The sequence below is a fragment of the Bos indicus genome, chromosome 7 (genome assembly GCF_029378745.1).
Source record: "Bos indicus isolate NIAB-ARS_2022 breed Sahiwal x Tharparkar chromosome 7, NIAB-ARS_B.indTharparkar_mat_pri_1.0, whole genome shotgun sequence".
In the NCBI taxonomy this organism is placed as follows: Eukaryota; Metazoa; Chordata; class Mammalia; order Artiodactyla; family Bovidae; genus Bos; species Bos indicus.
In genome coordinates this window covers 13710915-13737638 of record NC_091766.1, presented here as the reverse complement: position 1 = coordinate 13737638, position 26724 = coordinate 13710915, and the positions used below count along the sequence as shown (strand labels likewise).

The following is a 26724-nucleotide window of genomic DNA, read 5'->3' as shown; positions in this document are numbered from 1 at the left end:
TTAAAAAAAAGAAAAAAAAATATTCAGCCAAGGAATGATTTTGATGCACAAGAATCCTAGAAATCTCACCCATCACATTAAAGACATAAAAGAAAAGTAATATTTAACTATGAGGTTAAGCAAAAGGAGAAGTAAAGCCATGAGAGCTACAAAAACTGATGTATGAGAGAGGTAGAATTTTCAGGTCTAGATTTAATCTTGCTACATTTTGCAACCTACCCTCCAAATGGATAACACAGGTACTAAGTGTAGAACATTTTGCTGAGAAACCTCCGAATGGCCCTTTTGATGTCCTTGTTCCTCAGACTGTAGATGAAGGGGTTCAGCATGGGAGTGAGCACAGTGTACATCACTGAGGCCACTGCAAACTTCCTAGAAGATTGTGAGATGGCTGAACTGAGATACACATCAATGCTTGTTATGTAAAATAAACAAACAACTGCCAGGTGAGAACCACAGGTGGAGAAGGCTTTATTCGTGCCACCTGATGAGGGGACTCTCAGAACAGAGGAGAGAATTTTACAGTAAGAGAAAAAGATCCCTGAGATAGGAAGAAAACCGAAGATGGCACCAGCAGTATACATGACTATGTTATTGGTGAAAGTGTCACAACAGGCAAGCTTGAGGAGTTGAGAAGGGTGACAGAAGAAATTAGAGATTTCTACATCTTTGAAGCAGGTGAGTTGAAGCACAATCCAATTGTGCAGCTGTGACTCCAAAAGACTAACAAAAAAAGACACCAAAACTAAGAGACAGCAGAGGCGTGGGTTCATGATGGCCATGTAGTACAGTGGATGACAGATGGCCACAAACCGGTCATAAGCCATTGCAGTGAGAAGAGTACTATCCATACATCCAAAAAGGAGAAAAATAGACATCTGTGTCAGGCAGCCTTCATAGGAGATGACTCTGCTGTGAGTTTGGATATTCACAATCATCCTGGGGACTGTGGTGGAGACCAAACCAATGTCAGCCAAGGACAGGTTGGAGAGAAAGAAGTACATGGGGGTGTGGAGGTGGGGGTCAGAGGTGACAGCCAGGATGATGAACAGGTTTCCTAAAATGGTGACCAGGTACATAGACAGGAAGAGGATAAAGAGCAAAGGCTGTAGTTCTGGATCATCTGAGAGGCCCAGGAGGAAGAATTCTGAGACACTGGTTAGATTTCCAGTTCTGTGTAGATTAGACACCTTTGGAAAAAATAAAAGAGGGCTGAAAAAATAGGAATTAAGTAACGGGCCTTGCACACTGTGTCCATATTTTGGATTCAAGCAATTCATTTCTAAGATCATACACCCCAGTTCCTTCAGCAATATTTCTCATTATATAACTGTCATTATTATGACAGTTTCTATCTGCTTAGAACTGTTTCCTCATTGATTTCTGTGTTATTCACCTCTGTCTACAAAGTCTTATTTTATAAGACTTCACTGAAAGATGAAAGGGAACAAGCACATTAGAGGTAATACAGCCATATCCATGATCTCAGTTAAATACAGCTTACTTTTTTAGACATAATACAGAATGAGAAACTTCCCCCTTTAAGGAAAAATATAATTTCAATTTAAATAGACTTAGATATAGTTATATTTTATTCAAATGCAATTCTAGATATTTCTTTTATTTAGAATATTTACAGATCTCTATGAAACACAGGACTATGTCATCTAGATTCTAAATTAAAGCTGAAGTTCATAATCAGAAAATATTTTATATGCTATTCAAAGTTTTATCATTATTTGGTTTCTCTGCCTTCCCTCTTTCGTGAAATGAGTGATTACTCAAATCTCAGGGTTATGTTTTAAAAGCCACTTAATATATACTTCATATCTTTGACTATGGTGGACTTCAAATTTCAATCAGTATGGTTTATTTTTTTTATGTTGAGTCATTTATTGTAAGATAATTAATTAAGTGCACATAATACAGCATTCGTGACTATGAAGATGTTATCAGTGTACCAAGGATTGTCAGTGATTAAATGGTAACAAAATTTAAGAAACCTACTTGAACTTTTTTATTTTATTTTTAAATTAATTTTATTTTATTTTTAAACTTTACATAATTGTATTTTTTTGCCAAATATCAAAATGAATCCACCACAGAGCAGAAAAAGAAATAAAAGGAATCCAAATTGGAAAAGAAGAAGTAAAACTCTATTTGCAGATGACATGATCCTCTACATAGAAAACCCTAAAGACTCCACCAGAAAATTACTAGAACTAATCAATGATTATAGTAAAGTTGCAGGATATAAAATCAACACACAGAAATCCCTTGCATTCCTATACACTAATATTGAACTTTTTTATTTTATACAGGCTTATTTGTTTCAGTCCAATACCATCTCAGTAAAATGTCTGATATGTGAGACCACTTTACTCTTTTTGGACCCTATTCTGTACTGGCAGATTAACTACGTCGTTGTTTTTCTTTTTTCAGTTTACTGAAGTTGACTGACAAAATTGCATATATTTGGGTTGTGCAATGGGAAATTTCTTAAAAGATGTCCAAAATGATGATTTAATATATGTACACATTGTGAATGGTTACCATAGTCAGGTTAATTAACATATCTGTCACCTCACATCTTTTTTATTTGTGTGTGTGTGTTTATAGTAATAGTTAAGGAAATCTCTATTAGCATATTTCAAGAATATAATACAAAATTATTAGCTATAGTCACCAGGCGGTGTACTAGCTCCCCAGAATGTATTCATTTTATAACTGAAAGTTTGTACCCTTTGACCAAAATCTCCCTACTCTCTCCACCAGCATCTCCTCACAACTACAGTTCTAATCTATGGCCCTAAGAGTTTGATTTTCTTAACTTCCACACATAAGTGAGATCATATGATATTGACTGTCTATGTCTGTTGTATGTATTTTAATAAGCATAATATTCTCTAGGTCCACCCATGTTGTCACAAATGGCAGAATTTCCTTCTTTTCCTGGCTGAATAATATTTCATTGCTTACATATACACACATATATACATACTACATTTTCTTTATTCATCTTTCAACAGACACTTTAAGTGTTTTCATGGTTTCACTATTTCAAATAATATCATAATGACATGTAAAAGCAGATTATCTCTTCTTTGGCATATATCCTGAAGTGGGATTGCTGTATCCTATGGTAGTTCTATTTCAATTAGTAAGTTTTTGTTGTTAAGGAACCTCCCTTCTCTTTCCTGTAATGACTGTACCAATATTCATTCTCACCAACCACACACAACAGTTCCCTTATCTCCACATCCTCCAAGGAACATGTCTTTTTTTTCTTTATAATAAACATCTCAACATATGAAAAGTGGTATTTGATTGGGTTTTTGACGTGAGTTTCCTGGTATTAGCCATGTTGAGCCCATTTTCATGTACCAGGTGGTCTTCCTTTCCTGGTCTAAACCCTCCTATCTATGGTTGACAAATTTGGCACCTGGGAAAGTTCCCACAACCTGCCTTATGTCTACTAACAGATTTTCATGTGAGTCCTTCCTGACCAAGAGATTGCAATTCCCTTGATTCTGCTGCCTCAAAGTAATTCAGGTTCATTATTTTGGCATGCCATACTATGATTTAATTGCTGCTGCTGCTAAGTTGCTTCAGTCGTGTCCGACTCTGTGTGACCCCATAGACGGCAGCCCACCAGGCTCCCCCATCCCTGGGATTCTCCAGGCAAGAATACTGGAGTGGGTTGCCATTTCCTCCTCCAGTGCATAAAAGTGAAAAGTGAAAATGAAGAGGCTCAGTCATGTCTGACTCTTAGCGACCCCTTGGACTGTAGCCCACCAGGCTCTTCCGTCCATGGGATTTTCCAGGCAAGAATACCAGAGTGGGTTGCCATTGCCTTCTCCCATGATTTAATTGAGAAACATTCAAAATAAATAATATAAACACATCTGGGAAGATTCCTTATCTGTCAGTTAGACAATAATTGAACCTATCTAAGAGGACTGTAGATGGGGGAAACAGTGGAAACAGTGTCAGATTTTATTTTGGGGGGCTCCAAAATCACTGCAGATTGCAGCCATGAAATTAAAAGACACTTACTCTTTGGAAGGAAAGTTATGACCAACCTAAATAGCATATTCAAAAGCAGAGACATTACTTTGTCAACAAAGGTCCATCTAGTTAAGGCTATGGTTTTTCCAGTAGTCATGTATGGATGTGAGAGTTGGACTGTGAATAAAACTGGGCACCGAAGAATTGATGCTTTTGAACTGTGGTGCTGGAGAAGACTCTTGAGAGTCCCTTGGACTGCAAGATTCAACAAGTCCATTCTAAAGGAGATCAGTCCTTGGTGTTCATTGGAAGGACTGATGCTAAAGCTGAAACTCCAGTACTTTGGCCACCTCATGTGAAGAGTTGACTCATTGGAAAAGACCCTGATGCTGGCAGGGATTGGGGGCAGGAGGAGAAGGGGACGACAGAGGATGAGATGGCTGGATGGCATTTCCGACTCGATGGACATGAGTTTGAGTGAACTCCAGGAGTTGGTGTTGGACAGGGAGGCCTGTCAAGCTGCGATTCATGGGGTTGCAAAGAGTTGGACATGACTGAGTGACTGAACTAAACTGAACTGAACTGAAGAGGACTACTGGGCTTCCCAGGTGGTTCAGTGGTAAAGAATCCTCCTGCCAATGCAGGAGTTGTGGGTTCGATCGCTGGGTTGGGAAGATCCCCTGGAGAAGGAAATGGCAACCCAGTCCAGTATTCTTGCCTGAGAAATCTCATGGACAGAGAAGCCTGATGGGCTACAGTCCATAGGGTTGCAAAGAGCTGGACACCACTTTAGCAACTAAACAGCAGCAGTAGCAGAATGGATTATATGACAGAAGAGTTCAAAGCCTTTCCTGTGCCAGGACACCAGAGCATGGAATGATAAGAAAATTTTAAAATATGTCTCTGCAAGTGCAGTAAAATGTACTGTCCCCATATTTTCTGACTCTTTTCCCCCTATACTTATAAAAACTTCTGAAATGGTGTTTTGATCATTGAAATCTGAAGATTAAATGGAAAATAATAGGCCCCATAGAAAGTCCATGGCATAAAAACAAATACTATTTTATTTTGTCTCTAGTCCTATGGGATATTCTGAAAAGGATGACAACACTGGCATGAATGGTGCACTATGCAAAAGCTATATTGCCCACACTTTGTTTCTGTGAAAACTGGAAGGGTTTATTCAACACTTAACTGAGTTTTTTTTTTTTTTTTTTTTTAATTCTTGGGGCCACTTCTGTGCTATCAAGTTATAGGCTCTGGGGAATCAGAAATAAATGACCCTCACTCAGTTCTCTTCATATTTGAAGGATATACTTGTATAAACAAAAATAAAATGTCCTGTCAGGGATATAGGGAAACCATAACATCAGATCAACAAATGTTTAAATCTGATGATGTGAGACTTACCATAATCATTATTAGGAACAAAATATCAAAAAGGTATTTTGCACTTTCTTTATGCATCCATCACATAGTTATTGAACAGAGGGCAACAGTTATTTGTTTAGTCCTAATTCAGTGGGTTTGTATCAATGAGGAATCAACCCAGTTGATAATCCTAAATCTCACAGATTCTAAGAAATTTCCCCATAGCACACGAAGAATTGGTAGAGCTATAGGATTCAAAATTCCATTTTTCTTCTCTGAGTCCTGCCCTAAATTTCACTGTTTTCAGACTTACTGAAAGTTTTCAGCAGGAGTACAGAGGTATAACAACAGATGCACCTGGGGTATATTATTTTGAACTGTTTTCAGTTTCCAGAAACCAAGACTCTGATATTTATGTCTCTTTTCATGATTGATTCAGTTGATTATAAATACAGAGGAGAAAGTGGATAGATGATGTGAAATCAAGGAACAGCATCAACAGAGAGATCTACCCTGAAAATTTCAGGTGCCAATTATTTCTTTGACCTTTGCCTGTGATCTCAGATATTCCTCCTAAAGTTGATGCAGCAAGTGCTACCCACTCCCTTCTTCTGTGTCCTCCAGAAAACTCCAAGGGAAGTGGCATAATGAGCAGGGAGTCTCTACCAGGGCTGACAGGGAAGTGACGGGACTGGGTGAAAACAGAAAAATAGCCCAGGTGCTCTGTGTCTGGAATCAGCCTTCCCAGGGTGACTGGCTTCAAAGAGGTTTTAACATTTTCTACCTCATGACGTGATACATGTGACATAAAATGTGCTTCTTGAGGAGCTGTGAAGACATGTGGAGGAGTGCACCCCTCAACTGTTGCAGCCCCTCTGCCCTGCATTCACCATGTTTCTCCGCACCCAGGGGGGGAGCCGGCCAGCCCAGGCTTCAGGCATGTGCCAGGACCTGCCCTTCAGCAGCTCCCGTGCCTGGGACCTATGCCTGGCTGCCTTGCCTGCAGCCCACCAGACTCACACATCCCTGGAGGTGAGCCTAGGGCAGGCAGTGAAAAAAAATATTGTCCTTCTTTCTTCTTAATAAAATAATAATAACTGTGGCTTTGTAATAGATCCTGAAGTCATGTAGGTTGATTCCTCCAGTTGCATTCTTTTTTCTCAAGATAGCTTTGGCTATTCGAGGTTTTTTGTATTTCCATACAAATTGTGAAATTATTTGTTCTAGCTCTGTGAAGAACCGTTGGTAGCTTGATAGGGATTGCATTGAATCTATAAATTGCTTTGGGTAGTATACTCATTTTCACTATATTGATTCTTCCAATCCATGAACATGGTATATTTCTCCACCTATTAGTGTCCTCCAAAGGAGGCAAGAATATACAATGGATTAAAGACAATCTCTTTAACAAGTAGTGCTGGGAAAACTGGTCAACCACTTGTAAAAGAATGAAACTAGAACACTTTCTAACACCATACACAAAAATAAACTAAAAATGGATTAAAGATCTCAACCTAAGACCAGAAACTATAAAACTCCTAGAGGAGAACATAGGCAAAACACTCTCCGACATACATCACAGCAGGATCCTCTATGACCCACCTCCCAGAATATTGGAAATAAAAGCAAAAATAAACAAATGGGACCTAATTCAACTTAAAAGCTTCTGCACAACAAAGGAAACTATTAGCAAGGTGAAAAGGCAGCCTTCAGAATGGGAGAAAATAATAGCAAATGAAGCAACTGACAAACAACTAATCCAAAAAATATACAAGCAACTCCCACAGCTCAACTCCAGAAAAATAAATGACCCAATCAAAAAATGGGCCAAAGAACTAAATAGACATTTCTCCAAAGAAGACATACAGATGGCTAACAAACACATGAAAAGATGCTCAACATCACTCATTATCAGAGAAATGCACATCAAGACCACTATGAGGTATCATTTCACACCAGTCAGAATGGCTGCGATCCAAAAGTCTACAAGCAATAAATGCTGGAGAGGGTGTGGAGAAAAGGGAACCTTCTTACACTGTTGGTGGGAACGCAAACTAGTATAGTCACTATGGAGAACAGTGTGGAGATTCCTTAAAAAACTGGAAATAGAACTTCCTTATGACCCAGCAATCCCACTGCTGGGCATACACACTGAGGAAACCAGAAGGGAAAGAGACACGTGTACCCCAATGTTCATCGCAGCACTGTTTATAATAGCCAGGACATGGAAGCAACCTAGATGCCCATCAGCAGATGAATGGATGAGAAAGCTATGGTACATATACACAATGGAGTATTACTCAGCCATGAAAAAGAATACATTTGAATCAGTTCTAATGAGATGGATGAAACTGGAACCTATTATACAGAGTGAAGTAAGCCAGAAAGAAAAACACCAATACAGTATACTAATGCATATATATGGAATTTATAAAGATGGTAACAATAACCCTGTGTACGAGACAGCAAAAGAGACAGTGATGTATAGATCAGTCTTATGAACTCTGTGGGAGAGGGAGAGGGTGGGGATATTTGGGAGAATGGCACTGAAACATGTATAATATCATGTATGAAACGAGTCGCCAGTCCAGGTTCGATGCACGATACTGGATGCCTGTGGCTGGTGCGCTGGGACGACCCAGAGGGAGGGTATGGGGAGGGAGGAGGGAGGAGGGCTCAGGATGGGGAACACAGGTATACCTGTGGCGGATTCATTTCTATATTTGGCAAAACTAATACAATATTGTAAAGTTTAAAAATAAAATAAAATTAAAAAAAATAATATGTGCACTTATAATTTGGAAGAGATGATGCAGATGTAATCAACCAAGAAACACAAAAACACACCCCAGAGCCTGACACTTAGGAAGCCTTGAATAACAGTACCTGATACTTTAATTAATGTCATCCTACTCAGTCTCCCCATGAATGCTTTCATAATGAATTGAAGTGCTCAGGGGAAGGTTACAGAGACCCATTGGCTGCTTTGTTGGGTGGGGTGCCAGCCAGAGTCAGAACCAGTGATGGTGGAAGCAGGACTCTGAATGAGAGTTCTCACACCCTAACTGGAGCAAAGATCGTGAAGATCACAGGGCTCTAATCTGAAATTTGTATACTGGTGTCCTCCCACCTGTCTATCCCAACTGTTACATTTGTCTTATAGTGGAAAAATTCATGTTCTCAACATTCCCTTCATCCATCCCTGTCTTACTTACTGGGCTGGGCTGCATCTCTGCTAGAACATGACCAAGGAGCACAGACTCACTGCCCGTCTCCTGCGTGGTGTGTGATGAAGTCTCAGGGTTCCTCCTCAGGATGGTCAGGAAGACACACTCAGGCTGGACCTTCTGATGTGGGTTCCTACAAAGGATGGAGACATAAGAGTGGACTCACAATATTAGAACAGGCAAATTAGCGAGCTGGAGGCACTGACAGTTATTCACAATGGTATGACCTTAGGGATCAGTGCTCAAAGCTCATCATTCACCAGTTGGTCCATGTTGGTCCAGTCTCTGGAGACTCGTTAATATTAATGCAACAGGAAAAGGAGAAAAGTGAATGTCTTGGGAAGGGTCTAGATCTCTCCTCTTCTCAGGGGGTTGTTTACTTGTACTTGTTGCTTCCTACTTCCAAGTTGTAGGATGATGACATAAAATTCAGACTTCTTTTCCTCAGTTTAATCATGTGATGTGTGATTTTGATATTTGTAAATCCATTTTATTAATCATGAAATCTATGCTGTATTATGCCTTCTATACCAAAAATGTGATGCACTTTCCATTTTCTCAGTTAACATTTGTCTCTAAGTATAAATTTTTATTTTCATTGTCTTCAGTTCAGTTCAGTTCATTCGCTCAGTCATGTCCAACTCTTTGCGACCCCGTGAATTGCAGCACGCCAGGCCTCCCTGTCCATCACCAACTCCAGGAGTTCACTCAGACTCACGTCCATCGAGTCAGTGATGCCATCCAGCCATCTCATCCTCTGTCGTCCCCTTCTCCTCCTGCCCCCAATCCCTCCCAGCATCAGAGTCTTTTCCAATGAGTCAACTCTTCACATGAGGTGGCCAAAGTACTGGAGTTTCAGCTTTAGCATCATTCCTTCCAAAGAAATCCCAGGGCTAATCTCCTTCAGAATGGACTGGTTGGATCTCCTTGCAGTCCAAGGGACTCTCAAGAGTCTTCTCCAACACCACAGTTCAAAAGCATCAATTCTTCGGCACTCAGCCTTCTTCACAGTCCAACTCTCACATCCATACAAGACCACTGGAAAAACCATAGACTTGACTAGACGAACCTTTGTTGGCAAAGTAACGTCTCTGCTTTTGAATATGCTATCTAGGTTGGTCATAACTTTTCTTACAAAAAGTAAGCATCTTTTAATTTCATGGCTGCAGTCACCATCTGCAGTGATTTTGGAGCCCCAAAAAAGAAAGTCTGACACTGTTTCCACTGTTTCCCCATCTATTTCCCATGAAGTGATGGGACCAGATGCCATGATCTTCGTTTTCTGAATATTGAGCTTTAAGCCAACTTTTTAACTCTCCTCTTTCACTTTCATCAAGAGGCTTCTTAGTTACTCTTCACTTTCTGCCATCTTTAGTCCTTGCTTTGGATAGCATTTTGTACTGTGAAGATTTATAGATTTTTATTTCTCTAATTTGAATGAGTCTTGTCTTCTAAGTTTTTCTTCAATGGAATTACGTTGCCTTATTAGGAAAATCTTTTTCATTTTTAACAATATTTTATTACACTGTAGGTGATTTACAATGTTGTGATAGTGTCAGGTGTACAACGAATTGAATCAGTTATATACAAACATGTACCCACTCTGTTCGGAGAAGGCAATGGCACCCCACTCCAGTACTCATGCCTGGAAAATCCCATGGATGGAGGAGCCTGGTAGGCTGCAGTCCATGGGGTCTCTAGGAGTCGGACATGACTGAGCGACTTCACTTTCACTTTTCACTTTTCACTTTCATGCACTGGAGAAGGAAATGGCAACCCACTCCGGTGTTCTTGCCTGGAGAATCCTGGGGACGGGGGAGCCTGGTGGGCTGCCGTCTATGGGGTCGCACAGAGTCGGACACGACTGAAGTGGCTTAGCATCTCACCCACTCTGTTTTAAATTCTTCTCCCATATAGATCATTACAGAATATTGAGTAGAGCTCCCTGTGCTGTACAGTAAGTCCTTATTAGTTATCTATTTTATATATAGTAGTGGGTATATGTCAATCTCAATCTCCCCTTTAACCCATTCCCCCTTACTCCATAGTAACTGCAAGTTTAGTTTCTGCATCTATAACTCTATATCTGTTTTGTAGATAAATTCATTTGTACCTTTTTTTTTAGATTTCACATATAAGTGATATCATAATATTTGTCTTTCTCTGTCTTACTTCACTGACTATGACAGTCTCTAGGTTCATCCATATTGCTGCAAATATTTGACATTATTTCACTGTTTTTATGGCTGAGAAGTATTCCATTATATATATGTGCATTTGCAACATCTGTTTTATCTATTCCTCTGCTGATGGACATTTAGTTTACTCCCATATCCTGGCTATTGTAAATAGTGCTGCAATGAACATTGGGGTGCATGTGTGTTTTTGACTTATGGTTTTTTCCTGATATATGCCCAGGAGTGGGATTGCTGGCTTATATAGTAGTTCTATTTTCACTTTTTTAAGGCACCTCCATACTGTTCTTCATAGTGGCTTATCAGTTTACATTCTTACCAACAGTGCAGGAAGGTTCCTTTTTCTCCACACCTTCTCCAGCATTTATTGTCCATAGACTTTCTAATGACAGACATTTTGACTGCTGTGAGGTGATACCTCATTGTAGTTTTGATTTGCACTTTCACTTTTCACTTGCATGCACTGGAGAAGGAAATGGCAACCCACTCCAGTATTCTTGCCTGGAGGATTCCAGAGATGGCGGAGCCTGGTGGGCTGCCATCTATGGGGTCCCACGGAGTCAGACACGACTGAAGCGACTTAGCATAGCATTAGCATAATAATTATTGATGTTGAGCATCTTTTCATGTGTTTGTTGGCCATCTGTATTTTTGGGCTTCCCTCATAGCTTAGTTGGTAAAGAACCTGCCTGCAGTGCAGGAGACCTGGGTTCGATCCCTGGATTGGGAAGATCCCTTGGAGGAGGAAATGGCAACCCACTCCAATAGTCTTGCCTGGAAAATCCCATGGACAGAGGAGCCTGGCAGTCTACAGTCCATGGGATCATAAGAGTTGGACACGACTTAGCAACTACACCACCATGTCTTCTTTGGAGAACTGTCTGTTAGGTTCTACCCATATTACTGACAGAGAAGGCAATGGCACCCCACTCCAGTACTCTTGCCTGGAAAATCCCATGGACGGAGGAGCCTGGTAGGCTACAGTCCATGGTGTCGCTGAGGGTCGGACACGACTGAACGGCTTCATTTTCAGTTTTCACTTTCATGCATTGCAGAAGGAAATGGCAACCCACTCCAGTGTTCTTGCCTGGAGAATCCCAGGGACGGGGCACCCTGGTGGGCTGACATCTATGGAGTCACACAGAGTCAGACATGACTGAAGTGACTTAGCAGGAGCATATTACTGATTGGGTTTTTTTTTTTTTTTTAATTGAGCTGCATGAGCTGCTTGTATATTTTGGAGATTAATCCTTTGTCAGTTGCTTCATATGCAAATATTTTCTCCCATTCTGAGGATTGTATTATTGTATTGTTTATGGTTTCCTTTGCTGTGCAAAAGATTAATTAGGTCCCAATTCTTTAGTTTTGTTTTTAATTTCACTACTCTGGGTGATGGGTCCAAAAATGTCTTGCTGCAATATATGTCAAAGAGTGTTCTGCCTTTGTTTTCCTATGAATGTTTCATAGTGTCCAGCATTACATTTAGGTTTTTAATCCATTTTGAGTTTCTTTTAGTGTATGGTGTTAGAAAGTTTTCTAATTTCATTCTTTTGCATGTAGCTGTTCAGTTTTCTCAGCACCACTTATTGAAGAGACAGTCTTTTCTCATTGCATATTCTTGCCTCCTTTGTCTAAGAAAGGTGACCATAGGTGTGTGGGTTTATCACTGGGCTTTCTATCCTATTCCTTTGAGGTACAGGTGGTGTTAGTGGTAAAGAATCCACCTGCTAGTGCAGGAGACATAAGAGACCAGGGTTCAATCCCTGGGTTTGGAGGATCGACTGGAGGAGGGGATGGCAACCCACTCTAGTATTCTTGCCTGGAGAATCCCATGGACACAGGAGCCTGGTGGTCTACAGTCCATAAAGTTGCAACGAGTTGGACACGACTGAAGTGACTTAGCACCTGCATGCCATTACCATATGTTTTGATTACTGTAGATTTGTAGTATGATCTGATGTCAGGGAGCCTGATTCCTCCAGCTCTATTTTTGCTTTCTCAAGATTGCTTTGTCTATTTGAGATCTTTTGTGTTTCCATACAAATTGTAATTTTTTTGCTCTAGTTCTAGTAAAATGTCATTGGTAATTTGATAGGAATTGCATTGAATCTATAGATTGCTTTGGGTAGTATAGTCATTTTCACAATATTGATTCTTCCAATCCAAAAACATTGTATATCTCTCCATCTGTTTGTGTCACCACACATGTATTGATTCTCTGTTATTTATTTCTTTATTTTTGATGCACTATGCAGCATGTGGGATCTAAGTTCCCTGACTAGGGATCAAACCTACAGTCCTTTGAAGTCTTAACCACTGGACTGCTTAGGGAAGCCCCCCTGAATGGACTAATTTCTTAAATAGACAATTCTCCCAAGGATATACACAAATGGCTAACAGGTATCTGAAAAGTTGCTCAGTATCACTATTCATCAGGGAAATGCAAATCAAAACCACACAGAGATATCACTTCAGACCTGTAAGTATGGCTAAAAAAGAAAAGAAAAGAAAAGAAGACAAAATCCATAAGACAACAGTGCTGGCAAGGATGTGGAGAAATTGGAACCCTTATGCATTGTTGGTGTAAATAAAAAATGTGGCAACCACTGTGGAAAACAGTATGAAGCATCCTTAGAAAATTAAAAACAGAACTGCTATATGATCCAGCAATTCTATCTCTCAGTATTTTATCAAAAGATTTGAAATTGCGATCTCAAAGAAATAGTAGCATTTCTATGCTCATTGCTGCACTACTCATAATAGCCTAGATCTGGAAACAACTTAACATCATAGACAGATGAAGGAATTAGGAAATGGGAATACTCTTCAGCCTGAAAAAAGAAGGAAATCTTGTCATTTGCAACAACATGGGTGACTTTAGGATATTATGCTAAGAGAAATAAACTAATCACAGAAAGACAAACACTGCCTAATTCTACTTACATAATTTGTCTAACAGAGTCAAATTCACAAGATCATAGAGTAGAATGGTGGCTTCCAGGGGCTGAGGGGAGGAGCAAATGGAGAGTTACTACTTAAAGGGCATAAATCTTCAGTCAATTACAATTGATAAGCTCTAGAGATCTGCTCTACAACATTGTACATACAGTTAACAATAATATATGAACACTTTGAGATTTGTTAAAAGACAGATCTCATGGTAAGTGTTCCTTTCACAATAAAAAAAGAGTTGTCCTTAGAGACATGAACATTACCTTTCAGTTAATATTTCAGGACATATACCATCAGATTCTTGATGTAGAAGACCTAATTTTCTCTAAATTTCTTGGTCATTTGAATACATTTGATGATGATAAACTCATATTTTGATGTATGTTAATTAATTGCTATTGAAGTATGGTTGCTTTACAATGTTGTGTTAGCTTCTAGTGTATAACTGAGTGAATCAGTTATACAGATACATATATCCTTTTTTTAGATTCTCTTCCCATTTAAGTGATGTGCTAAGTTGCATCAGTCATGTCCAACTCTTTGCAACCCCAGGGACTGTAGCCTGCTAGGCTCCTCTGTCTATGAGGACTCTCCAGGCAAGAATACTGGAGCGGGTTGCCATTTCCTTCTTCAATTTAAGTAATGTATGTTATTTTAAAAAGTAAGTCTGTGGAAATATAAATTGGTGCAGACATACTGAGAACAGTATGAATGTTCCTTAGAAAACTAAAAATAAATTTACTATATAATTCAGCAATCCCACTCCTGGGCAAATATCCAGGGATAACTTTAACTCAAAAAGATACATACATACATACAATGTTCTTAGCAGCACTATTTACAAAAGACATGACATGGAAACAACTTAAGTGTCCATTGACGGATGAATGGATAAAGAAGATGTGGTATACTCAAGGGAATATTGCTCATCCATAAAGAAGAATGAAATAATGCCATTTGCAGGAACATGGATGGACCTAGAGATAATCATACTAAATGAAGTTAGTGAGACAGAGAGAAACAAATATCATATGATATCACTTAATGTAGAATCTCAAAAATGATGCAAGTAAACTTATTTACAAAACAGAAATAGAATCATAGACATAGAAAACAAACTTATCATTACCAAAGGGAATAACAGCAGTGGGGGTGGAGAGATAAATTAGCACTTTGAAATTTACATGTACACACTACTATATATTAAATAAACATCCAAGGACCTATTGTATATAGCACAGGGAACTATATTCAATATCTTGTAATAACCTATAATGGAAAAGAATCTGAAAAAGGGTATACACACACACACACACACACACACACACACACACATATATATATATACACATATATATATACATCACACATATGTGTATATAACTGAATCACTTTGCACTATACCTGAAACTAACACATACACATATAGTAAGTCTGAATTTTTCATTAAGGGGTATGAAACCTGAAAGTCAGAAGGAGAAGTACAGGCAAGATTTCTCCTAAGAAGTGGAAATCCTTAGTCCCTACAAAGAGCATTTACTTTTCCTATAATCCAGTACAATTAACATCAACAAATCCTCAGAGACTGAGATAACATGGACAAATTTGGCTAATTAGGAGCTCTGTGCATCAAATCTTCAAGCCCACACAACTTCAAATAATCAGCCTGTGCTGTGCAAGCTTTCAGTTTGCAAGTCCTTGTATAGTTGCACCTGTATGTGTGTCTTCTATTCCCAGAGTCATTGTATGCATCAAGGGTTTCAGGTCTAATTCTGTCTTTCTGCCAGTCCAGAGAATGAAGCCTGAACCTTCATCACTTACCAAGAATGGGAAGGGCAGAGGATTGTTAGTCCTTTGTGATGAGCCAGCATAAAGGAGGTGCAGTACAGTGAGTGCCACTGGAGATACTGGATACGGGAAGGCCTGGTGGAGGGTTGTATCTTGATCATCAGCATAAGAAGCACAGTGGTAGTAGAAGATGGTAGGTCACCATAGGCAGTCAGCTCAGAGGCCCATGGAGTTTATGGTATTGGTTCTGGTGGGGATTCTGGGACTTTTATTTAGATTTCTGTTTTTCTCCCACATGGACTCTAGTGCCCATTGGCATCTATCTCACTGGAGCAGGAAATGAGTCCCTGTAAACCATCCCTTGTGGGCCCAGTGGTTAGAAGCCCATATTTCTGCTGAAGGGGCACAGGTTCGATCCCTACTCATGGCCTAAGCTGCATGGAATAGCCAAAAAAAAAAAAGACAAAAAAAAAAAAAAAAAAAACAAAACACAAAACATAAAACAAAAACAAACAACTGTCCCTTAAGTATTTCAAAGTGTCAGTGATCATGAAAGTGATGATGAAAATGAGCAGGAGAATGATGTCAGCTACACATATTTTGAACTTCGGTACTGTAGAAGCCTCTTGAGAGTCCCTTGGACAGCAAGGAGATCAAACCAGTCAACCCTGAAGGGAATCAACCCTGAATAGTCATTGGAAGGACTGATGCTGAAGCTTAAGCTCCAATACTTTGGCCATCTGATGTGAAAAGCCGACTCCATGGAAGAGACCCTGATGCTGGGAAAGACTGAAGACAAAATCAGAAGGAGGTGACAGAGGATGAAATGGTTGGATGGCTTCATTGAATCAATGGAAATGAGTTTGAGAAAGCTCTGGGAGATAGTGAAGAACAGGGTAGCCTGGCATGCTGCAGTCCAAGGGGTTGAAAAGAGCTGGACATGACTAAGCAACTGAACAACAAGCTATAGACTTGGTATCATGAACCTTTATTAATGATTCCCTGTTGTTGCTTTGTCGCTAAATTGTGCACAATATAATTTAAAATCCTGTCTGCTCTACTTGCTATCTAGAAAAATGGAACAAGTACTTAGTACCTCTGAACCTCCATATTGTTATCTGAGTTGATTCCTGGTTGATAAGGGTTCCCAAGTCCAAGCTTGCTCTGCTCACCACAGTTCAGTTCAGTTCAGTCGCTCAGTCGTGTCTGACTCTTTGGGACCCCATGAATCGCAGCACACCAGGCCTCCCTGTCCATCACCAACTCCCGGAGTTCACCCAAACTCATGTGCATCAAGTCGGTGATGCCATTCAGCCGTCTCATCCTCTGTCGTCCCCTTCTCCTCCTGCCCCCAATCCTTCCCAGCATTAGGGTCTTTTCCAATGAGTCAACTCTTCGCGTGTGGTGACCAAAGTATTGGAGTTTCAGCTTTAGCATCAGTCCTTCCAATGAACACCCAGGACTGATCTCCTTTAGGATGGACTGGTAGAACTGGACATGGAACAACAGACTGGTTCCAAATAGGAAAAGGAGTACGTCAAGGCTGTATATTGTCACCCTGCTTATTTAACTTATATGCAGAGTACATCATGAGAAACACTGGGCTGGAAGAAACACAAGCTGGAATCAAGATTGCCAGGAGAAATATCAATAACCTCAGATATGCAGATGACACCACCCTTATAGCAGAAAGTGAAGAGGAACTCAAAAGCCTCTTGATGAAAGTGAAAGAGGAGAGTGAAAAAGTTGGCTTAAAGCTCAACATTCAGAAAAGTAAGATCATGGCATCTGGTCCCATCACTTGATGGGAAATAGATGGGGAAACAGTGGAAACAGTGCCAGACTTTCTTTTTTGGGGCTCCAAAATCACTGCAGATGGTGACTGCAGCCATGAAATTAAAAGACGCTTACTCCTTGGAAAGAAAGTTATGACCAACCTAGATAGCATATTAAAAAGCAGAGACATTACTTTGCCAACAAAGGTCCATCTAGTCAAGGCTATGGTTTTTCCAGTGACCATGTATGGATGTGACTGTTGGACTGTGAAGAAAGCTGTTCACCACATGATAGGCCAATAAAACCTAGATGAGGTGTTGGGACAAGGAGGGGACTTCATTCATGAGCCAGCTGACAGAGAAGATGGCAGTCTAGTGCCTCAAAACAACCATCTTGCTGGGAACTCAAAATCAGGTTTTTTTATGGATCAGAGATAGTGGAGGGGTGGTGGTGGTGGTGGTGGTATTGAAGAAACAAAGTAAACAGACAGTTCAATCCTTGCAAATGTCTCCTAGAATGGCAAGCCTCAGGCAGGGGGATGTGTGAATTTGACTTCCTTACAAGTCATTTCATGGGTGGTATGAAATGGAATATCTCTTCTCATATCAACCAACAAATATGTCATATCTATCTGTGACTCTGGCCTCCCCAAATGTGAATTTCTGGGCCACTCCTGTAAGCAGTAGAGGAAGGGCACCATGCCCTTTGCCACACAAAGAATTTAAGAATATGTCACAGTCCTTCACAGGTGGGTTGGGTCAGGTTATCTCCCTGAGGCAGGCCATTATGTACATATAACTCAGAAGCAGCACGATAAGGGTTAAAGTCACAGATCAGATCCGGTGTGAATTCAAAATTAACTCTTCGTGATTACAATACCATTCCACTGAGTAAGAACTAAATAAACAATACTACCTATATGATTTAACTATGCTTACAATAAGGCCAAAATTTAAGGTTCATATGATTTGACTGAAACATTCTGTGACCTGACAGTTTGGTTTTTAATGGATACCTGACAAATCATGTTAGTTTTTCTTTTTTCTTTTTTGGTTGTGCTGCATGGCTGTGGGATCCTAGTTCCCTGACCAAGGATTGAACAAGGGCCCTTGGCAGTTAAAGCATGGTGTCTTAGTCACTGGACAGCCAGGGAATTCCCGAAACATTTAAGTTTCATCCCTATGTAAGTGGATAATGACTACTTGGAGGAAATGACTCAGTCACATTTATTTCTGATTCTCCAGAGTTTAGTCTTTGGCAAAATGTAGGCAACAATTGTAAGGTAAGGGAGTTAGAGAAGGCAAGGTTCGAGAAAAAAACAAAACAAAACAAAAACAAGACCAACACTTTACAGGAACAGATCACTTTTAATGAGGTGAGAAGGGGCAGCAGTCAGATTAGTGGGCTGCTGCACTAAATGGAGAAGAGAGTAGGTATATATAGAAAACATATATATGTGGAGAAACATTGTTTTGAGGAGGTCTGTTTTTCCTCCTGATTATTTTTGATTAGTTAGCTTTAAACAACTGGGGAAAGGAATTCCTGAGACCGGTTGGAGACTGGGATCCTCTGGGAGCTGAACATAATCTTATTGTCCATTCCTGTCTTTGGGGGAGAAAGTTCTTTATAGAACTTTGTATTGAATGGTGGAGAGGACCTGAAGGGGAGTTTTAACTCCAGGCTATTTTGAGCAGTGTAGCTTTCCTTCAACAATAATGCCCACCCCCCCCCCATCCCCCCCCCCCCAAAAAAAAACAACCCCCAAATATGGTAAATATTGAATAAACCTTTCTTTGGTTCACAGAAACAGAGACTAGTCAACATGGCTTGCATGCACTGGTGCTTTCCAGTCCATGCCTATGGGGTGTCCCATAGAACAAAAGACAAGCTAAAATAGCGCTTGTTTGTGCTGTAAACTAAAAAATATAGTCACAACTAAAAGTAGAGAGTTATTTTATTTGGTGGGAATGTTTAGGAATTTGAGCGTGGGAGACAGCATCCCAGTAACTTGAGAAAACTGCTCCAAGGAGGCAAGTTCAGTCGCTCAGTTGTGTCCGACTCTTTGTGACCCCATGAACCACAGCACACCAGGCCTCCCTGTCCATCACCAACTCCTGGAGTCCACCCAAACTCATGTCCATTGAGTCGGTGATGCCATCAAACCATCTCATCCTCATCTCATCCCCTTCTCCTCCTGCCCGCAATCTTTCCCAGCATCAGGGTCTTTTCAAAGACCTTTGCATCAGGTGGCCAAAGTGTTGGAGTTTCAGCTTCAACATCAGTCCTTCCAATGAACACCCAGGATTGATCTCCTTTAGAATGGACTGGTTGGATCTCCTTGCAGTCCAAGGGACTCTCAAGTGTCTTCTCCAACACCACAGTTCAAAAGCATCAGTTCTTCAACGCTCAGCTTTCTTTATAGTCCAACTCTCACATCCATACATGACCACTGGAAAAACCATAGCCTTGACTAGACGGACCTTTGTTGGCAAAGTAATGTCTCTGCTTTGTAATATGCTGTCTAGGTTGGTCATTGGAGAAGGCAATGGCACCCCACTCCAGTACTCTTGCTTGGAAAATCCCATGGACGGAGGAACCTGGTAGGCTGCAGTCCATGGGGTCTCTAAGAGTCGGACACGACTGAGAGACTTCACTTTCAATTTTCACTTTCATGCATTGGAGAAGGAAATGGCAACCCACTCCAGTGTTCTTGCCCGGAGAATCCCAGGGACAGGGGAGCCTGGTGGGCTGCTGTCCATGGAGTCACACAGAGTCGGACATGACTAAAGCAACTTAGCAGCAGCAGCAACAGGTTGGTCATAACTTTCCTTCCAAGGAGTAAGCGTCTTTTAATTTCATGGCTGCAATCACCATCTGCAGTTAATTTTGTAGCCAAGAAAAATAAAGTCAGCCACTGTTTCCACTGTTTCTCCATCTATTTGCCATGAAGTCTGCATATAAGTTAAATAAGCAGGGTGACAATATACAGCCTTGGCATACTCCTTTTCCTATTTGGAACCAGTCTGTTGTTCCATGTCCAGTTCTAACTGTTGCTTCCTGACCTGCATACAGATTTCTCAAGAGGCAGGTCAGGTGGTCTGGTGTTCCCATCTCTTTCAGAATTTTCCACAGTTTATTGTGATGGGAAGGCGAAATACAAGTTTGCAGGCTATATACAAGTCTGCAACAAAGGGAGCAGGCAGTCTGAACATCAGAGATCAGACAGCAAATTAAGGAATTTAGCATTCTATATATGGGGAGGTGCAAGCCTCCAGGATCAGCGAATTCATTCCTTTCATATGTACCTCAGCCCTCTGGGACCAAATCTTGTTTCTTTGTTCACCTTAAGGAGTGGCAATGTGGCAGAAGGCTGCTTCTTGCATTTCCCTGCCCTCCCATTCCAGTATTCTTGCCTGTGAAATCTCATGGACAGAGAAGCCTGGCGGGTTACCATCCTTGGGGTTGTAGAGTTGGACAAGACTGAGCGACTAAACACAGCACAGAACCCCTCCCAGCTCCTCAGCAATCACTGTGGGGGTGTTGGTGGTGGTGTATCACAGTTTTGGGAGCCCTCATCCACATTTGGGGGCAAGAAATTGCTGATGTCTGTGCCATTTATAGTTTATTGATATGTCAAGAGATATTTTCATTTCAGAGGGAGAAGTCTATTTCTTATTCAATATATTTCATTAAGAGTGCTTGTGCTTAGTCTCAATTGTGTCTGACTCTTTGTGACTCCATGAACTGTTAGGGGAAGCACACTGACTGAAACTGCCCACCTTGGCCAGACACCATAGTAACCGTTTGCATGAGTTGTTTTACAACAGGAGGTCCTGGTAAGGAACACGGAACTAATAAGCCACCACCAACTGGAAGAGTTTGGGAAAGTTCAAAATGTGACACCACGTGTCCAATTACCTCCCAGAATACTTCTCATTGGCATCCATCTTGGCTGAGCAATGCGTGCACCACCAGGAAGGACTCAGAATGAATGACCAAAGAAAACCCAGAAACTTATCCATTCACCATAAAACCTGAGACTACGAGCCATGTGGCAGAGTAATTCTCCTGGGTTCCCTTACCCTACTGCTCTCTGCCCGGGTGCTCCTTCCCAATACCATCTCTTGCTTTGTCAGTAAATGTGTCTCCTCAGATCATTCATTTCTGTGTTAGACAAGAGTCTGCTTTTGGGCCCTGGAAGGTGTCGCCTTCCTGCAACAGACTGCAGCCCATCAGGCTCATCTGTTTCTGAGGATTCTCCAGGGAAGAATACTGGAGTAGGTTGTCATGTTCTTCTCCAGGGGGTCTTCCCGACCCAGGAATTGAACCTGGGTCTCCCACATTGCAGGTGAATTTTTTACCATCTGAGCCACCAGAGAAGTTTATTGCTGTGATCATAGATTGTTATCATAAAAGTTCCTTGCTTTCCTAACATTCTTCAGGCCAGTGTAATGAAAGAGGTGAATAACATAGAAACCATTGAAAAAACAGTTACAAGGAAAAAACAAAACAAAAACAAAACTGGATTTGAGACACTCAGAAATATTGCTGAGGTACCAGGACATATTGCCTCAATACTCAGTTATAAAGTGGAGCATATTTGGGTCAGTTCTATTGACATGAATGAACCCAGAGCCTATTATACAGAGTGAAAGAAAGAGAAAGACAAGTACTGTATATTAATGAATATATATGGAGTTTAGAAAGATGGTACCAACACTCCTACATGAAGGGCAGCAAAGGAGACACAGACATAAAGAACAGACTTTTAAACCAAGAGTGAATATTTTGTTTGTGAATTGCTTGAATCCAAAATGTGGACATAGTGCTGCATGGCCATTTACTTGTTTCCTTTCTTTCAATCTTCTCTTCTTTTTCAAAAGGTGTCAAAGCTATATGGAGCCACAGAATCTAACAATTGACTCAGAATTCCTTTTCATGGAACTCTCAGATGATCCAGAACTGCAGCCTTTGCTCTTTATCCTGTTCCTGTCCATATACCTGGTCACCGTGCTGGGGAATCTACTCATCATCCTGGCTGTCACGTCTGACCCCCATCTCCACACTTTCATGTACTTCTTCCTCTCGAACCCATCCTTGGCTGACATCGATTTCACCTTCACCACAATCTTGAAAATGATTCTGGACATTCAGACTCATAGCAGGGTCATCTCCTATGCAGGATGCCTGACACAGATGTCCTTTTTTATGCTTTTTGGGTGTTTGGATGGTCTCCTCCTGACTGTGATGGCCTATGACCAGTTTGTAGCCATCTGTCACCCTCTGCATTACTTGGACATTGTGAACCCACGTCTCCATGGCTCATTGGTTTTGGTATCACTTTTCATCAGTTCCTTGGTTTCCCAGATGCACAATTCCATGGTGATAAAACTCACCATGATAAAACTTCATAAATGTGGAAAAACTTCAAAGATGTGGAAATAAAACTTCAAAGATGTGGTGATAAAACTTCAAAGATGTGGAAATTTCTAATTTCTTCTGTGACCCTTCTCAACTCCTCACCCTTGCCTGTTCTGACCCTTTCACCAATAACATAATCATGTATTTTTGTTGGTGCCATCTCTCGTTTTCTCCCTATATTGGGGATCTTTTTCTCTTATTGTAAAATTGTCTCCTCTATTCTAAGGGTCCCCAGGTCAGGTGGGAAGTATAAAGCTTTCTTTTTTTTTTTTTTAATTTTTAAAATTAATTTTATTTTATTTTTAAACTTTACATAGTTGTATTAGTTTTGCCAAATATCAAAATGAATCCACCACAGGTATACATGTGTTCCCCATCCTGAACCCTCCTCCCTCCTCCCTCCCCATACCATCCCTCTGGGTCGTCCCAGTGCACCAGCCCAAGCATCCAGTATCGTGCATTGAACCTGGACTGGCATCTCGTTTCATACATGATATTTTACATGTTTCAATGCCATTCTCCCAAATCTTCCCACCCTCTCCCTCTCCCACAGAGTCCATAAGACTGTTCTATACATCAGTGTCTCTTTTGCTGTCTCGTATACAGGGTTATTGTTACCATCTTTCTAAATTCCATATATATGTGTTAGTATACTGTATTGGTGTTTTTCCTTCTGGCTTACTTCACTCTGTATAATAGGCTCCAGTTTCAACCACCTCATTAGAATTGATTCAAATGTATTTTTTTTAATGGCTGAGTAATACTCCATTGTGTATATGTACCACTGCTTTCTTATCCATTCATCTGCTGATGGACATCTAGGTTGCTTCCATGTCCTGGCTATTATAAACAGTGCTGCGATGAACATTGGGGTACACGTGTCTCTTTCCCTTCTGGTTTCCTCAGTGTGTATGCCCAGCAGTGGGATTGCTGGATCTTAAGGCAGTTCTATTTCCAGTTTTTTAAGGAATCTCCACAATGTTCTCCATAGTGGCTGTACTAGTTTGCATTCCCACCAACAGTGAAAGAGGGTTCCCTTTCCTCCACACCCTCTCCAGCATTTATTATTTGTAGACTTTTGGATCGCAGCCATTCTGACTGGTGTGAAATGGTGCCTCATAGTGGTTTTGATTTGCATTTCTCTGATAATGAGTGATGTTGAGCATCTTTTCATGTGTTTATTAGCCATCTGTATGTCTTCTTTGGAGAAATGTCTATTTAGATCTTTGGCCCATTTTTTTTTTTTTTTTTTCAGGTTAGGGGTAAGTTTCTTTTTCTTTCTTTCTTTTTTTTTTTTAATTTTACTGTGCTTTGCTTTAGTGAACTTTATAGATACATGTTTTTTTTTTTTTTTTTCCTTGTTAATTTTCTGTTTAGTTGATCTATCCATAGGTGTGAGTGGGGTATTAAAGTCTCCCACTATTATTGTGTTATTGTTAATTTCTCCTTTCATACTTGTTAGCATTTGTCTTACATACTGCAGTGCTCCCATGTTGGGTGGATATATATTTATAATTGTTATATCTTCTTCTTGGATTGATCCTTTGATCATTAGGTAGTGACCGCCTTTGTCTCTTTTCACAGCCTTTGTTTTAAAGTCTAATTTATCTGATACGAGTATTGTGACTCCTGCTTTCTTTTGGTCCCTATTTGCATGGAAAATCTTTTTCCAGCCCTTCACTTTCAGTCTGTATGTGTCCCCTGTTTTGAGGTGGGTCTCTTGTAGACAACATATGTAGGGGTCTTGTTTTTGTATCCATTCAGCCAGTCTTTGTCTTTTGGTTGGGGCATTCAACCCATTTACGTTTAAGGTAATTACTGATAAGTATGATCCCGTTGCCATTTACTTTATTGTTTTGGGTTCGAGTTTATACACCATTTTTGTGTTTCCTGTCTAGAGAATATCCTTTAGTATTTGTTGGAGAGCTGGTTTGGTGGTGCAGAATTCGCTCAGCTTTTGCTTGTCTGAAAAGCTTTTGATTTCTCCTTCATACTTGAATGAGATCCTTGCTGGGTACAAGAATCTGGGCTGTAGGTTATTTTCTTTCATCATTTTAAGTATGTCTTGCCATTCCCTCCTGGCTTGAAGAGTTTCTATTGAAAGATCAGCTGTTATCCTTATGGGAATTCCCTTGTGTGTTATTTGTTGTTTTTCCCTTGCTGCTTTTAATATTTGTTCTTTGTGTTTGATCTTTGTTAATTTGATTAATACGTGTCTTGGGGTGTTTCGCCTTGGGTTTATCCTGTTTGGGACTCTCTGGGTTTCTTGGACTTGGGTGATTATTTCCTTCCCCAGTTTAGGGAAGTTTTCAACTATTATCTCCTCAAGTATTTTCTCATGGTCTTTCTTTTTGTCTTCTTCTTCTGGGACCCCTATGATTCGAATGTTGTAGCGTTTAATATTGTCCTGGAGGTCTCTGAGATTGTCCTCATTTCTTTTAATTCGTTTTTCTTTTATCCTCTCTGATTCATTTATTTCTACCATTCTATCTTCTAATTCACTAATCCTATCTTCTGCCTCTGTTATTCTACTATTTGTTGCCTCCAAAGTGTTTTTAATTTCATTTATTGCATTATTCATTATATATTGACTCTTTTTTATTTCTTCTAGGTCCTTGTTAAACCTTTCTTGCATCTTCTCAATCCTTGTCTCCAGGCTATTTATCTGTGATTCCATTTTAATTTCAAGATTTTGGATCAATTTCACTATCATTATTTGGAATTCTTTATCAGGTAGATTCCCTATCTCTTCCTCTTTTGTTTGGTTTGGTGGGCATTTATCCTGTTCCTTTATCTGCTGGGTATTCCTCTGTCTCTTCATCTTGTTTAAATTGCTGAGTTTGGGAGTCCTTTCTGTATTCTGGCAGTTTGTGGAATTCTGTTTATTGTGGCGTTTCCTCGCTGTGTGTGGGTATGTAGAGGTGGCTTGTCAAGGTTTCCTGGTTAGGGAAGCTTGTGTCGGTGTTCTGGTGGGTGGAGCTGTATTTCTTCTCTTTGTTCAGTTGCGCTGTGGGGAGGGAGGGAGGGATGCTGCAAACAAATAACACTGGCGTGCGCTCGCAGTGCCTCAGCCACACTGGGTCTGCCCCCGCTCACGGCGCGTGTAGCCTCCCTGCCCACACTGCTCAGGCTCTAGGTTGTTCCGCTGGGAACAATCCGAGGCTGGCCCTGGGTTGCATGCACCTCCCAGGTCCAAGCCGCTCAGGTTCAGGCACTCAGGTAGTCCTCAGAGGCGGAGACTCAGTTGGGCCTGCGTTTTGTGCTCTTCCCAGGTCTGAGCAGCTCAGGTGATGAGGTGTTTGGCGAGCGCCAATGCTGCGACTTATCTCCTCCCCGCCACTCGGTTATCTGGGTGTAAAACCGGCGCACCTTCTCAGGCAGATGTTGACCGTCCAGACCCAATAAGTTTTAGTTAGCAAAGAAGCCAGTTTTATAGATAATGTCTCTCTGGGGCTGCGATTGCCCCCTTCCGGCTCTGGCTGCCTGTCACCGGAGGGGGAAGGTCTGCAGCCGGCTATCTCTGTTTAGTCCTTTGTTCCGTGCGCGGGCTGGCGGTGTCTTAGGTTAGGGCTGGCTTTTCGCGTGGTAGACATCCCACAGTCTGGTTTGCTAGCCCAAATTATTTCGCTCAGATAGTGCTCAGGGTATTCAGGCCAGATTCTTACTCTCAGCGATGCAGCCCGCGCCGCGCCTCCCTGCCCAGCCCCCGCTTGCTAATGGCGAATGCAGGCGTCTGCGCTGCTTCTCCGCTGGGGGAGTTACCGTAGGGCTCGCAATCTGCGAGTTTTAATTGTTTATTTATTTTTTCTCCCTGTTATGTTGCCCTCTGTGCTTCCAAAGCTCAGCACGGATTCGGCAGTGAGAAGGTTTCCTGGTGTTTGGAAACTTCTCTCTTTTTAAGACTCCCTTCCAGGGACGGAACTCCGTCCCTCCCTCTTTTGTCTTTTTTATTGTCTTTAATATTTTTTCCTACCTCCTTTCAAGGA

At 40.9% G+C, this 26724-nt stretch overlaps 2 protein-coding genes across 2 annotated transcripts in view; one reads left to right on the top strand and one right to left on the bottom strand.

The window, feature by feature from the left end:
* Window positions 1–242: 242 nt before the first annotated feature.
* On the bottom strand, window positions 243–9627 carry LOC109560929 (olfactory receptor 7E178-like). The gene is made up of 2 exons (XM_019963379.2): window positions 9455–9627; window positions 243–1173 (listed from the first exon to the last, which is right to left on the bottom strand). Exons 1-2 carry the CDS (start codon window positions 9475–9477, stop codon window positions 243–245), a joined length of 954 nt encoding a protein of 317 aa, XP_019818938.2. The 5' UTR covers window positions 9478–9627.
* Window positions 9628–15612: 5985 nt separating this feature from the next.
* LOC109560927 (olfactory receptor 7E178-like) overlaps window positions 15613–26724 on the top strand; it is a 28607-nt gene continuing 17495 nt past the window's right edge. The window contains 4 exon segments of the mRNA XM_070792267.1: window positions 15613–15641; window positions 22201–22717; window positions 22788–22883; window positions 22885–22997. Coding sequence (XP_070648368.1) covers window positions 15613–15641; window positions 22201–22717; window positions 22788–22883; window positions 22885–22997 — 755 coding nt within the window.